The sequence below is a fragment of the Corythoichthys intestinalis genome, chromosome 22, assembly GCF_030265065.1.
Source record: "Corythoichthys intestinalis isolate RoL2023-P3 chromosome 22, ASM3026506v1, whole genome shotgun sequence".
In the NCBI taxonomy this organism is placed as follows: domain Eukaryota; kingdom Metazoa; phylum Chordata; class Actinopteri; order Syngnathiformes; family Syngnathidae; genus Corythoichthys; species Corythoichthys intestinalis.
The window spans coordinates 1238133-1254096 of record NC_080416.1 but is presented as its reverse complement, the minus strand read 5'-3'; the positions used below and the strand labels follow the sequence as shown (position 1 = coordinate 1254096).

The 15964-nt window shown below is 44.1% G+C and overlaps 1 protein-coding gene across 2 annotated transcripts in view; it reads left to right on the top strand.

Moving 5' to 3' along the window:
* Positions 1 to 15964, top strand: part of gabbr2 (gamma-aminobutyric acid (GABA) B receptor, 2) — a 280917-nt gene that overhangs the window by 144483 nt on the left and 120470 nt on the right. For both annotated transcript variants that reach the window (XM_057828393.1, XM_057828392.1), the window contains one exon: positions 7112 to 7282. In XM_057828393.1, the coding sequence (XP_057684376.1) occupies positions 7112 to 7282 (171 nt within the window). The remainder of the gene's footprint in view (positions 1 to 7111; positions 7283 to 15964) is intronic.

Below are 15964 nucleotides of genomic sequence, written 5' to 3'. Positions count from 1 at the left end.
ACGCTGACAAGCCCACGTCCGCACCACCAACTCTAGCAATCAGTTCTCCCGGACACTCCAGAACAAATGGCGGGACACCCTGTCCCAACACAAGGAATACCAGAGAACGCCCGATATCCAACTGATAACACGACTGATAAGACTCCAAGAGCCCCTTTGATGCTGAGGTGGGAAAATCCACAACCCTCGTTGCCCTGACAACAGTAACTCCAGAATCCTCCTGTCCAGGGGTTTATTTGTGCCAGATCCTGCCGGAACAGGATCCGGCACCTCTTGATTTTGACCTCCTTTTGTTCCAGGTCTTATATGGGCAGATCCGGCACCTCTTGTGTATAGAAAATAATAATAATATTAAAATGTTTTTTAAAAATATATAAAATAATAATAATGTGCATAAATTCATCTACAGAACAAATCCCAACAATTGCATGTTGTTTATAAAATTCATTTGAAAGAGATTTGTTGATGCACTGAAAGCTGGTCCAGCAAATCACGCCCCTGACATTTAAAAAAAAAAAAAAAATGATGGCTGCCAGCCGGGAACCTGGCAGCCACAGTAATAGGGTGGTAAGTGGGTCCCACACTTTTTCCTCATGGCGTGGCTCCTGGGGTGTGGCCTCCCCTCTGCCTGGGCTGTCGGCCGCGGGAGTGGGGTGGGGGGGTCGGGGCTCCGATCTTGCATCGCCCCGTGCCAGTTCCTCGGCGTTCTCCTGCCTCCGCCTTCCCCTCTTCTCTGACTGGACATCCACCCTGCGCGCCGTCGCGGGTCGCTGGCTGGGCGCCGGTGTATCAGCGGGGTGTTGCCTGCACCGGCGGGGGGCCCTCCCTGCCTTGGGCTTAGTGGGCCGCTGGGGTTCCCGTGGCGTGCCGTGCCGGTTGGGGGGCTGCGGCTGTGGCTCGTGGCCTGGGTGGGCGTGCGGGCGTGGGGATAGACCTGGGGTTGGTGGTGCGTCCTGCCATCCGTGAAGGCCGGTTGATGGGTGCGCGGGTGGATCCCGGGGGGGGGGGGGGGGGGGGGGGGGGTGATGGCTCCTTTGCTGGGCTGCAGGAGGAGGGATGGGCTGCGCTTGACCCCCCCCCCGAAAAAAAAAAAAAAAACACCCGCCACCCGGAGTGGGGGCCAGCTACAGCTCCTAAATAATGGTAAATTGTTGTCATAATATTTATACCAAGGATGTTATCTGAAATTGAGGCTTGTAAGTCCCACAGCATGGCAAGTGGGCATTTGCTGTTTTCAGCACCATTTTCTGCATACGTTTCAGCACCATTTTCTGCGCATGTTCCGGGAACTGTGCCTGTCTCGTCATCCCTGCGCTGTCATATGTACTTTGCATTCCGGCACCTTATGATTTACAAATGAAGCACTGCTCCTGTCCAATCCACAAACACCCTTCTTCCTGCCCTCAGCCCGCCCCAAAAGACTGAATGTTAACTAATCGTTGCATTTTTCTGAGGAACCTTTTGTTGACTTGTGATATGGTGACCTTGCCTCCTCACCTGACTCAGTATCTGTTTCGCCTTGCCGTTTGATCGCTGTTGACCTGAATAAATTGTCAACTTATGCTCCAAAGCCTTTTTCCAGTTTTCAAAATGGGGTCAGTACAAGTGGTTAAGACTAAGGTGAACACGCCGGGTTTGGCCTTTTGGCCGGATGGTTGGAATCTCGCCGGCCCAGGTCATTGGCGCTGCGCCAGCGCAGGTCCGGCAGTTCGACTGGCGCAATTCCGGCAATCTGGCTAGAAGGTCAGATTCCTTCGTTTTAGAATCCATTTTGATAAAACCATGCTATAGGCATGTTGTAAAGACCACTAGTTGCAGTGTAGTAGTATAATAGTGTAAAAAAAAAAAAGATGCCTCTTCTCAAAGTAATTGAAGTATAAGATGTATAATCAAAGAGAAAAAACCCGTTTTCATTGTCGTCCTTGAAAGAGGGGAGCGGCCCCATCCGTCGACAGATGGCGGCGTGAAGAATGGCCACCGCCGCCGATAAAGCTGTCTGCCGGCGCAAGTGATGAGGGAGGCGGTGGTGGCACTGTTGACAATTTATGTCAAACGTATCGCGCGTCGAGCTCAGCAGAATTCATAGTTTGGATTCTGCGAGGAAGCCACTTCCTGGTTCCCGCTTGTCAAGTTTAATTGACGGCTTGAAAACGTCATTTTGTGGTCTTATTCGCGAGCGGGAACATGCTGATGATGTCATAAAAAGTCAATCTTGTGTATGCTCGGCTGGGCGGAGACTAAATGCTGTTGGCGACAAGATGATTGACAAGTGAGCCAAGGGGACAGCTGGCCGTCAGCAGTTGTCACATCACTGACCTTTTTCTTACTATTGTCATTTAAAAAAAAAAAAAAAAAAAAAAAGATCATTCCTATATTTAATGATTATTTGTAGTATTAGTAGAATAAGTAGGAGTAGTATTTTCTATATTTATTCATTCACAGTGGTACCTCAAGATAGAAAATTCATTTGTTCCACTGTAATGCTTTGTCGCCCCTAGTGGCGCTTAAGTGTCCCTGGTTTGTTAGGCTCATTCTACAGATGTTATCACATGACTACAACCTCTAAGCGTGCTAAGAGACCAGCTAACTTTGGCAGATATTGCTTGGGGTTTGTGCCTGACAACATTATTCTTATGTTTCAAATATATGAGCATTGTGGTGTGTGTATTTCGTTTGTTTATAATCACTCGACGTTGCATTATCGCATTACTGCGAGCGGGCATGATCATATGAAGAAGATGACAATAAAGCTGACTTTGACTGTAGCCGACACCAACAACATGAAAAAGTAAAAGCTTTGCACTCAAACACCCTGGTTTGTCAGTCACGGTACATTCAGGAACAGCATGCAAAACACAGCCGGCACATTAGAACCTGATTTTCTAGATTCTTATTATTATCCCGATTTGTATTTATAATGTACAGTGGTATGAAAAAGTATCTGAAACTTTTGGAATTTCTCACACTTCTGCATAAAACCACCATCAAATGTGATCTGATCTTTGTCACAAATCACAAAGATGAAAAAACAGTCTTTGCTTTAACTAAAACCATCCAAACATTTGTAGATTGTCATATTTTAATGAGGATAATATGCAAACCATGACAGAAGGGGGAAAAATAAGTAAGTGAACCATCACATTTATTATTTTGTGCCCCCCACCCCGCCACCCCATTTGGTAGCAATAGCTTTAACCAGACGCTTCCTGTCGCTGCAGAACAGTCTGGCACACTGATCAAGACTAATTTTGGCCCATTCTTCTCTACAAAACTTCTGTAGTTCAGTCAGATTCCTGTGATATCTAGCATGAATCGCTGTCTTTAGGTCAGGCCACAGCATCTCAATGGGGTTCAAGTCTGGACTTTGAGTTCAACTACACCAACGTGTATTTTGTTCTTCTAAAACCATTCTAAAGTTGATTTACTTCTGTTTTGGATCATTGTCTTGTTGCAGCATCCATCCTCTTTTTAGCATCAACTGTCTGACAGGCGGCCTCAGGTTTTCCTGCAAAACATCCCGATAAACTTTTAAATCCATTCTTCCATTAAGTATTGCTAGTTGTCCAGGCCCTGAGGTAGCAAAACAGCCCCAAATCATGACGCTCTCTCTTCCATGCTTTATGGAGAGGATGAGGTGTTCATGTTAGTGAGCTGTTCCATTTTTCCTCCACACAAAACATTGTGTGGTACTCCCAAACAATTCAACTTTGGTTTCATCAGTCCACAAAATATTTAGCCAAAACTTCTGCGGAGTGTCCAAGTGCCTTTTTGCGAACATTGAACGAGCAACAATGGTTTTTTTTTTTAGACAGCTCTGGCTTCTTCCGTGGAGCCCTCCCATGTGTGCACAGAAATATTGGACTGTGCCAGTGATTTCTGTAAGTCTTTAGCAGACACTGTAGGGTTGTTTTTTACCTCCCTGAGTATTCTGCGCTGAACTTTTGGCGCCGTCTTTGGTGGACGGCCACGCCTTGGAAGAGAAGCAACAGTGCCAAACTCTCTCCATTTGTAGACAAGTTCTCTGACTGTGGATTTATGAACATCCAGACTTTTAGAGATGGTTTTGTATCCTTTCCCAGCTTTATAGAAATCAACAATCCTTGATCTCAGGTTTTCGGACAGCTCTTTTGACCGAGCCATGAAGCACATCAGGCAATTCTTCTCATCAAGACACTTCTTACCAGTTGTGTGTTTTATAGTGGGCAGGGCAGCTTCAAACCACTCATCAGTTATTGGGCACACACCCGAATTATGTAAATTGTTTGGTAAAAATTGGTTTCAGTTGCTCTTTAAGTCTCCTTAGGCAGAGGGTTCATTTACTTATCCCCCCCCCCCCCTTCTGTCAATGTTTGCATGCTATCCTCATTAAAATATGAAAACCTATAAATGTTTGGTTTAAGTTAAAGCAGACTTTTGACAAAGATCAGATCACATTTGATGGTGATTTCATGTAGAAATGTGAGAAATTCCAAAAGGTTCAGATACTTTTTCATACCACTGTGTTTGTTTTACTATGTGTAAGTGCTATTTGTCATTGTACCTGCAGTATTTATGAAGGATTTTGCGTAGGTTTTTGAATTAAAATGTATTCTTACGGGGAAATCCCTCTCGACATACGACTATTTCCACTGACCACCCAGGTCCTGGAACGAATTAAATTCGTATGTTGAGGTACCACTGTGCAGCATGAGCAAATATGAGTAGGGATGTGCAGCTGTGATACAATACAATCTGGAGCATCCCACTGACCGAACGTCGTATTCCCCGTCTGGCATTTGAAAGGAAATCCGAAAAGAAGGTGGAGCGTTCGGACCGCGTGGAGCGCCGGGCTCCATTACGGGCCATTAAGCAGTGCGACGGCTTGCAGGAAAAGACTGAAGCCCGCGCGATCGATTAAGAGCAGTTTAACTGTCTGAGACAGCCTCATGCTAATATGAGAAACATCAACTCCCCCTCACACACATGCACAACAGGAGACAGGAAGATATCATAATACAAAGTGCTTTCCGGCCCCCCTTGATATCGCTGTTTATTATTACTGAATTCTTTGATCAAACCAATTGGCTTTTTCATAGCCCGAACTCACCCATTTGGCAAGTGCGGATACCTGGGGAGGATTTCCATAGTTTAACGAGCCCAAACACGAGATGAGAAAAATGAACACAGTAGCTCTGCTGTGAAAATCTTAAAAATTGTAGCCACCTATTACCAAGTTTGTCGATCAACATGAAATTGCTACACATTTATCATCACTAGACAACAAAAAAATGTCTCTAGAACCTATATTAGGTCCTGGAACAGATTCAATTCATATGTAGAGGTACCAGTGTATTTGGTTTTATCTTACATCTAATTGCCAAGTTAACGGCAACAACAACAAAAATCACGGTCCGCCTATAACTCTGATAAGATGCTGCCGGTTTAGCTAAACAATTACAATTAATGCAATTGGCTTGAATAAAGTTAGAGGTGTTCTTTCGTTCTCGTGCAAAACGAACGTTCCGGGTTGTGTGCGAGTATGTGTTCGCGTACATCTAATCTCCGTGCAGAAATTAATTACAGCTGTTGGTGGCTCAAGGGAACACTGGTGACCTATTGCTGGAATTGTGCATTGTGAGGAGAGAGTGAGGAAGCAAAATAGCAAGAAATGAACAACCATTATTCTTTTTCTCTTTTGTTTATGATTCTGCGGATCGCCAACGTACGATATTTACCCGCTTACATCAGCGTCGCTTAAATAAAAGAGCTTAAAAGCAGTGTTTGTCATGTGGAAATGTTATTGCGAGCCTTCTTTAAACCTTTCAAAATGCCAGAATCGAGCTAGCCGAACCGCCGGACCCGCGACCCAGGCCAAAAGGCCAAACTCCGCACGTTCACCTTAGTCTTAGCCCCTTGTACTGACTCCATTTTGAAAGGTTTAAAAAAAGCTAACCAAGAAGAAGTTGAGGCGGCACGGTGGCTGAGTGGTTAGCACGTCTGCCTCACAGTTCTGAGTTCAAGGGTTCAATCCCGGGCTTCGGCCTTCCTGTGCGGAGTTTGCATGTTCTCCCCGTGCCTGTGTGGGTTTCCTCCGGGAACTCCAGTTTCCTCCCACATCGCAAAAACATGCATGGTAGGCTGATTGAACACTCTAAATTGTCCGTAGGTATGAGGGTGAGTGAATGGTTGTATGTCTCCTTGTGCCCTGCGATTGGCTGGCAACCAGTTCAGGGTGTCCCCTGCCTACTGCCCATAGTTAGCTGGGATGGGCTCCAGCACCTCCGCGACCCTCATGAGGAAAAGCGGCATGGCAAATGAATGATTGAAAAGAACAAGTTGACAATTTATTCAGGTCGACGGTGATCAAACAGCAAGGCGAAACAGAAACGCACTCAGGCGAGGAGGCAGACTCGTTCCTAGGTCACCATATCACAACTCACCAGAAGGTTTCTGAGAAAAATGACAACGGTTAGTTAAACATTGTCTTTTTGATGGCTCTTGAGGGGCGGGCAGTGGAAGGTGTTTAGGATTATTGTCTGTTTGTGGATTGGACAGGAGGATTCGGGAGTTAGTGTTTTAGGGCAAAGGGGGTTGTGGATTTTGCCACCTCAGCGTCAAAGGGCCTCTTGGAGTCTTATCAGTCGTGTTATCATTTGGATATCGGGCGTTCTCAGGTGTTCCTTGTGTTGGGACTGGACGTCCCGCCATTTGTTCTGGACTGCCCGAGAGAACTGATTGCAGGTGCAGACGTGGGCTTGTAGATGTCTTGCCTCGTCAGCTTCAATCTTGCTCAGTCAGTTGCATGACGCACACGTTGGGCTTCTGTGATAAGAAAGCGTCATGTATCTCTTATGTCCTATGCCAAATATATTCTGCTTGTTTTCCTTAAACTATGGTATAAGTGCTATTTATTTAAAATTGGGTGTGTTAGAGTAATACAAACAGTAAATACGAGAAAAGATACCATTCCCTGATTGATTGTATTAAGTGTGTTAGAGTAATAAAAACACTTGATCGGTAAATACGAGAAAAGATCCTATTCCCTTCATCGACCAACCTTTTAATGCTAAACATTGGCTAAGTGCTACTGTCTGTCTACAGGACTGAACTTTTTGTCTATTGTGCTTTTCAGCTGTCCTTCGCGGCAACCACTCCGGTGCTGGCGGACAAGAAAAAGTACCCCAACTTCTTCCGCACGGTCCCCTCGGACAACGCCGTCAACCCGGCCGTGGTCAAATTCCTCAACTACTACAACTGGAGCCGCGTGGGGACGCTCACGCAGGACGTGCAGAGGTTCTCCGAGGTCTGTCTTCTCCCTTTTCTTGATTCAAACCATAAAAAAACAGCACTTTGTAAAATAAACATGAGGATTTATTTTTCCATAATGAGACTCTGGCATCCCACTGGAATCCGGCGTAAAAGAAAACAGCGCTCAGTGTTGTTTTTATTTTCTTTCTGAATGATGCAAGCAGACAGCAGCCGCACTTATTTTTGGGCTAATGGCAAAACAACACGAACCAAATCAACTCTAGTGCAAATGCTCGCAATACTTTCACAAAATCAACTTGTTTTCAAACATACCCTGGAAATAAATGTGTCACCAATAACATTGTTGCTTATTAAGCAGGGTGAGGGTTCAGGCATCAAGGAAGCTACTAGCTCACAAACTCGCTGACTAGCCTGGAAAACACGCTATTTGCAAACGAGTGATGTGATGCGCCCTATATGGCTATACTTGGAGTATCGGACGGAAACTGATTTGGTGACAATCCATTAGACATGTGTTTTCAGTAACATGGTAGGCTGACTACTGCTGAAACTAATGACAGTAACCGAGCTTTGTGTAATAATCTTGGTTAAAAGCAAGCAGATCTTGGTTGAAAAAAAACAAATTTTTTGCATTTTTACAGCTCCAAAAACATTAGTATCGGAACAATATAAAAAATCACCATCGGACATCCCTAGTGAACCCTACCGACCAGTTAACTACCTGCTAATGAACTACTACCTAGTAAGCTAGCTTCTATCTCATTAATTTATACTACAGATTTTTTTTTTTTTCAAAAGTAATGAACGTTGCTAAAACTGGCTAACCAGGACATGGTTCACTAAATTGGCAAACTAGCTATGATCTAACTAACCGATATAACTAAGTTACTTAGGATGACCATATTTTGATTTCCAAAAAGAGGACACTCAGCCCGCCTCGAGATACTTAAATTTTACTTGAAGTTCACTCAAAGATGCCTTAATCACTTTAATATATTTAAAGTGTGCCTCCTCTGTCTTGATAGAAAAATTCAGTTGTATTAAAAAAAAAAAAAAAATCAATATAACTGAAGGAATCTGACCTTTTATCCAGATTGCCCGACCCGCGCTGGCGCGGATCCAACAACCCGGGCTGGTAGGACTCCGACAACCTGGCCAAAAGGCTGAACTCCGCTCGTTCACCTTAGTCTTAACCCCTTGTACTGACTCCATTTTGAAAGCTGGAAAAAGGCTTCGAAGTTGACAATTTATTCTGAGTCGACAGCAATCATACAGCACAGAGGGACTCAGGCGAGGATCCAAGGTTACCATATCACAAGTCAACAAAAGTTTCCTGAGAAAAAATTGCAACAATTAGTTAAACATTGTCTTTTTGAAGGCTCTCAAGAGGCAGGGTTTGGGCAGGGGAAGGGTGTGAGTGGGCGTTTTTTAGGATTATTGTCTGTTTGTGGATTCGGGAGTTACTGTTGTCAGGGCAACAAGGGTTGTGGATTTTGCCACCTCAGCGTCAAAGGGGCTCTTGGAGTGTTATCAGTCGTGCTGTCAGTTGGATATCGGGCGTTCTCCGGTGTTCCTTGTGTTGGGATAGGGCGTCTCGCCATTTGTTCTGGACTGTCCGGGAGAACTGACTGCGAGAGTTGGTGGTGCAGACCTGGGCTTGTCAGCGTCAGTCTTGCTCAGTCAGCTGCATGACGCACACGTTGGGCTTCCGTGATAAGAAGGCGTCATGTATCTCTTATGCCCTATGGCAAATATATTCGGCTTTTTTTCCTTAAACTATGATATAAGGGCTATTTATTGAGTATGTGGGAGTAATACAAACACTCAAACAGTAAATATCAGAAAAGATACTATTCCCTGATTATATTAAGTCTCAGAGTAATACAAACAGTCGATGGGTAAATACGAGAAAAGGTACTATTCCATTCATTAAACTTTTAGGTACTTGAGCATTTGATTATATACGTATTGAGCACGAGTCTTAACAAATGGGCAGGCTCTTTGCGAACACGTCACAGGCAGCACAGTTCCGTAGTATTCTGTGCAAATCGTCAGTCAAAAAACCGGACATTTTCATAAATTTTTAAAACCCCGCTGGACGCCCCGGACAGGATGTAAAAAGTGGACATGTCCGGGCAAAAGAGGACATTTGGTCACTGTAAAGATACTGAATACAGAGTTGTTATTAAGCACCAATCACCAAGATAAATCTAAATGAAACCGGTTAGAAAGCATGCGGCAAACAAACAATAGAGTAGTAACACAGTCCGCAGTATCAGCGCCCAACAATAATTGGCACGTTTTAAAGCATTATCTCTTTGAGGATGCCAATGTGTTTTGAGTAGGTGGCAATCATTTTCCATTCAAGCACTTTCTCCCGTCGTGCCGCTTCATTTCTTTCCCGCCCACACGAAGCTGCCACTCGCTCTGGGAGAACATTTGCGGACGCAAACGCTTCTGTCAATGACATCGTGAAGGGAGCCATTGTGTTTAGTTGTGTAAGCGTTTGCTTGATGAGTTGCTCGTTTTTTACACTCCATTACACTGGTTGTTACCTCCTCCGAGAAAGTTGACAGGCCTGCGTTTTTTTCTTTTCATGTGCACCGTCCCGCAATACCGTCTGACTGTTAAAGAATACATTACCTGGAAATACAGTACGCGAGTGTTGCTAGTAGCGATTTTGCTATTGTCAGCAAGTAGACTGGTAACATGGAGGTGAGAATCCAAATATCATTGAATAGAATTTGGGATTTGAGGGCTAGGACTGATGATAGGCTTTTTGGTGTTAGAGTACAGATGCCATGTTAGGTTTGGGATTTGGAGATTTACAGTGCTGGCCAAAAGTATTGGCACCCCTGCAATTCTGTCAGATAATGCTCAATTTCCCCCAGAAAATGATTGCAATTACAAATGCTTTGGTAGTAACATCTTCATTTATTTTGCTTGCAATGAAAAAACACAAAAGAGAATGGAAAAAAATTAAAATCATTATTATTTTACACAAAACTGGACAGAAGTACTGGCACCCTTTGAAAAATCATGTGATGCTTCTCTAATTTGTGTAATTAACAGTACCTGTTACTTACCTGTGGCAGATAACAGGTGGTGGCAATAACTAAATCCCACTTGCAGCCAGTTAAAATGGACTAAAGTTAACTCAACATCTGTCCTGTGTCCTTGTGAGTACCACATTGAGCATGGAGAAAAGCAAGAAGACCAAAGAACTGTCTGAGGACTTGAGAAGTAAAATTGTGAGGAAGCATGGGCAATCGGCAATCTCAAGGCTACAAGTTCATCTCCAAAGACCTGAATGTTCCTGTGTCTTCTGTGCGCAGTGTGATCACTAAGTGTAAAGCCCATGGTACTGTGGCTAACCTCCCATCCAAACAAGTTCAAGCTGTCCCGCAGTCCGAGGGTACTACAGTGTGAACCTATACTATCCGTCGGCATGTGAATGAAAAGGGACATTATGGTAGGATACCCAGAAAGACCCCACTTCTGACCCAGAGACATAAAAAAGCCAGGCTGGAGTTTGCCAAAACTTAGCCGAAAAAGCCAAAAACGTTTTGGAAGAATGTTCTCTGGTCAGATGAGACAAAAGTTGAGCTTTTTGGGAAACTGTTAAACATAGCTGAGGTTACCTGATGTTTTGGGGTTGCTTTCTGCCTCTGGCACTGGACTACTTGACTGTGTACATGGCATTATGAAGTCCGAAGACGACCAACAAATTTTGAAGCAGATTGTAGGGCCCAGTGAGAGAAAGCTGGGTCTCCCTCAGAGGTCATGAGTCTTCCAGCAGGGCAATGACCCAAAACACACTTCAAAAAGCGCTAGAAAATGGTTTGGGGGAAAGTACTAGAGACTTCTAAAGTGAGTCCAGACCTGAATCCTATAGAACACCTGTGGAAAGATCTGAAAATGGCACCCTTCAGATCTCAGAGATCTGGAGCAGTTGGCCAAAGAAGAATGGTCGAAAATTCCAGCAGAGCATTGTAAGAAACTCATTGATGCATACCGGAAGCGGTTCTTCGCAGTTATTTTGTCTAAAGGTTGTGCTACCAAGTGTCAGGCTGAGGGTGCCAATACTTTTGTCCTGCCCATTTTTGGAGTTTTGCGGAAAATGATGATTTTTTTTTTCATTCTCAAGCTAACACTACCAAAGCATTTGTAATTACAATCATTTTCTGGGATAAATTGAGCATTATCTGACAGAATTGCAGGGGTGCCAATACTTTTGGCCAACACTGTAGGTGAATATATAGGGCTAAGAACGTGAGTGAGGACCGGGTTAGGATGTATTTGCCACAGTTGCATCCAAAGGTTAGGTCAAAAGATTTAGGTTCAAGGTTTGGTTTTGGCTAGGTTTTGGGTTATTGTGAAGATATAAGGTTAAGAAATAGGTTTAGTTCCAAGTGTTTGACATTAGCATCATTGTGCTGCAGTTACATTCGAGAGTCAATTGTCAGGATGTAGGTTCAAGGCTTGGGTTAATACCAATGATAAATTTAGGATTTTGTTAAAGTTGAGGGGGTCAGGTTACAACTCAAATTTAGTGATAAAATCTAGTCATGTTTGGTGTTGGGGTTAGGATCAAGAGGTGGTGGGTTTTGGAGTTAGGGTAATTATCATCAAGGGTTAGGGTTTGGTTAGGGTTAGGGTTATTTTTTTGGTTAAGAAATCATGTTTAGTGATGACGGCTATGGGCTAGTTTAATGATTAAGTTGACACAATACGGTTCAGGGATTATTGCATAGGCCTGGTAATTTATTTTACACTTGACATATTGCATGTAAAAGAAGTGGGGAACAGTCTTGCTCCCATCGCTCTTCAATTTTGCGAAGCATACAGTCACAATTGATTTATAAGCCGTGCGGTGCGTCACTATCTGACTTCAAGTGTTTGTAAGACGGTAGAGACAAACACATTTGACGCAGGTGCAACGGTGCGAACATGATAGCAAGACATCTTGAAAAAACAAGACAGAGGTGTTGAAAACATCACCTCTCTATTAAATCAATCTGCTCAGAAGTGTATTCCTGACAATATATAAATATATAACTAGAAAGGAAAGGGGCTGTATAAAAAGTCTGGTTGCAAAATCGCTGCGAGCTGAAATCCCTTTATCGCCACGCTTCTGAAAGCAGTTGAGGGGCTTAGGACGGGAAGAAGACGGAAAACGCTGCCGTTCCGTCAACCTGCCGCCAGATTGTCCTCTAATCCTGATTTACAAATATGCAACCGACGCTTCCGCGTTTCATTATTCAGACAATCCCCCTTGAAGCTGTTCCCCCTGTGCCGAGAAATGTTACTTGGGTAACCCTCAAATCAAACTGCAGTGGTACACGTTCGATCTAGATCTGCACGTTGGCGACTCTCCCGTTTAGAAAGTTAAGTTGTTTTCTCTGAATGCTGCACAGAGTGACCAATAAAAAAAAAAAAAAACTAACCTCATAAGTAAAGTACGTTCTACAAAAATTTCCTGAATCCGTACGTTTCTTCAGACTCTATTACAGAGTTTAAAGTGCCTTTGACAGCATTAAAAAAATCTTAAATAGCATTATTACATTAATTTGAATCCTATTTTGAGACGATTGGACTATATACAACAATTTGGCAAAGCGTAGATGACGAGAAATTAGTCTTTTAATCTGCCGTTTAGCCCCGCCTTTCATTATAGCGCTCCAGCGTCTCCAGCTGGGGGATGGCGTCGGCAGGGTCACGATTTCATCTGATTTAGAATTCAGCCCATTGAAGAGGAATTATTCAGAACGAGGAAAATGAGACGAACAGAGCAGCAAAATTCATTGTTTCAATCTCTCTACTCCAATATTTTTACAGGATATTCTTTTCATCAAAGTATTTTTCCCCAATTGCAAAATAAATGGTATGGTCATGGCACATAAGTCTTGTGCTAAATGGAATATGAAATATTAAATATGCATTTATTCAGTACGACATGGCAAAATGGTAAAAACTGTCCACTTCTTGCACCTCCCGAACGATATTTTATGCCACTAGAGTTAGTCCAGCTTTTGTCATTTCCCTGCCCGGCTTTGGAGAGCGTAAACCAGGAGGCGTGACAGCTAGACGACATGCTAACCCGAACCGAGCGGCATTTCAAAGTCTTATTCTCACCTTTCCAAATGAAAAATCACAAAAAACTTCTCCGGTACATGTCACACGGCGGCGGAGTTGTTTATAGTCTTCACCGATCGGCAACCCCCCCAACGACGAGTAAGTTACAGCTGTTCTTCCCCTGCTGCGGGCAGGAGAGCTCGTTTGCCTGGGAAGCAGCTGGAGAATGACCGCCGGACAAACCGGTCGGCGTCGGAGGAGTGTGCAGCTGCCTGATTCCAACCTGAGGATAGCGGTCTATTGCCGGGCACACGAAGAGGGCAGAGGGGGCTGGAAGTCTGGATGATATGGAGAACCGCACGAGCATAAGCCGACTATAGCGCTCTGGCGGGCACGCAAAGAGGACTGATTGGGTTGTGCGACAAGCCGCCGGTCGTTGGCCAAGTGGCATTCTTGCAAGACACCGAGAACCCAGCCAAAACGCCAAACTCCGTTCACCTTAGCCTTAACCCATTGTACCAACTCCATTTTGAAAGCTAGAAAAAGGCTTCAAAGCACAAGTTGACAATTTATTCAGGTTGACAGTAATCAAACAGCAAGGCAAAACAGAAACAGACTCAGGCGAGGAGGCAGACTCGCTCCAAGGTCAGCATATCACAAGTCAACAAAAGGTTCCTGAGAAAAATAACAACGATTAGTTAAACATTGTCTTTTTGAAGGCTCTCGCAGGGCAGGTTGTGGGCAGGAAGAAGGGTGTGCTTGGACATTGTTTAGGATTATTGTCTGTTTGTGGATTGGACACGAGGATTCGGGAGTTACTGTTGCCAGGGCAACGAGGGTTGTGGATTTTGCCAACTCAGCGTCAAAGGGGCTCTTGGAGTGTTATCAGTCGTGCTGTCAGTTGGATATCGGGCGTTCTCCGGTGTTCCTTGTGTTGGGACAGGACGTCCCGCCATTTGTTCTGGACTGTCCGGGAGAACTGATTGTGAGAGTTGGTGGTGCAGACTTGGGCTTGTAGATGTCTTGACTCATCAGTGTCAATCTTGCTCAGTCAGTTGCATGACGCAGACGTTGGGCTTCCGTGATAACAAGGCGTCATGTATCTCTTATGCCTTCTGTTCTGCTTGTTGTCCTTAAACTTTTTTGTAAGTACTAATATTGGGTGTGTTAGAGTAATACAAACAGTCAAATAGTAAATCCGAGAAATGATACTATTCTCTTCACGGCTTATAGTCAGGTGCGCCTTACAGTCCAAAAAAAAAAACGGCATTTAGATCACGTGACAGATTTTGAGAGAAATTGGTGAGTTTTGCACACAGTCATACCTGATATGCAACATCAGACCATCAAGCTTTTTGTTAAAGAATAATGTCCCCAAATTGTGGAGATACCTTTTAGAGAAAAGCAGGCCCTGGCATAATCACACATACTAAGATACACCACGAATACTTTGGTGCAACTTCTGGAACTTTCTGCATGCATAATGAATAGTCACACTGACAGGGTTGTTGACAAGCAGCGTTTCTATTTCTTCTATTTGTCATGCTCGCTCTCCCACTGATCTGCTGTGCCGCGAGCCGCTGTCGCGAGGCGAGGTGCGCGTTATGCAACGTTTGTTAAAGATGCCGGTGGTGGGGCGACCCTTCCCCCCGCTCCGCCCCGCCCGGAGATCGGAAAAACCTGGAAGCTTTGGCTACCTTCTATTTACGGCACATCCCTGGTTTAATGGGAATGACGACAAGCCGTCGCACACATGAACACACGCAATATTCGGCAATCAAATTTATTGCCAGACATGCTGGAGCAGCAAACATCCATCAGAGCTGACTGAGAACAGGATTAGGAATTTGCCCTCTGGGTGTTTAATTACACTCAGGACCAGTGCACATGATACCATTTTCTTGTTGTCTATTAATGTTCATATTCATTCTTAGGGGGAAACTGGGTTTTGCTGCCATAATTACTGCACTACTGGTCACTTGATATTGTTGGATGACTCGGCATTACTTGCACAGCTATTCAATAACTATATGTACTGTATATTCTCGTATACGGAGGTGGGTAGTAACACATCACATTTACCTACCGTAATTTTCAGACTATAAGCCGCCACGTTTTTCCTTCATTTGGAATCCTGTGGTTTATAGTCCAGTGCGGCTTATTTGTTGATTTATTTTGGTTAATAGACCCTACTCACGTGACGTCACAGCCACGCCCCCGCGCCATGTTGTCCATATACTCGTCATGTTAATGCATTAGCGCTTCGTAAATTCCTCCTATTATGGCGTGTTTTTCTGCTCGTTAACATTAATAATCAAAATGGTGAAGTCGTGTGTGGCGGTCGGTTGCAAAAACAGAGAAGATAGACGGAGAGACTTTGAAATTTTACCGTATTCCGAGAGACCCGGAGAGGAGAGCGAGATGGACCGCTGCAATTCGACGAGAAAACTGGGCTCCAAACGACTACCACAGATTATGTAGTAGTCATTTTATATCTGGTAAGATGCATTTAATATATATTTAGAGGGTTTTGGGCTGACAACCACAATTAAGATCATTGCTAGGTTAATCGCCGACAACATACACTCAGATGTTGTGAATGAACTACCTGAAAATATATAATTATAAGGGGATAATAAGA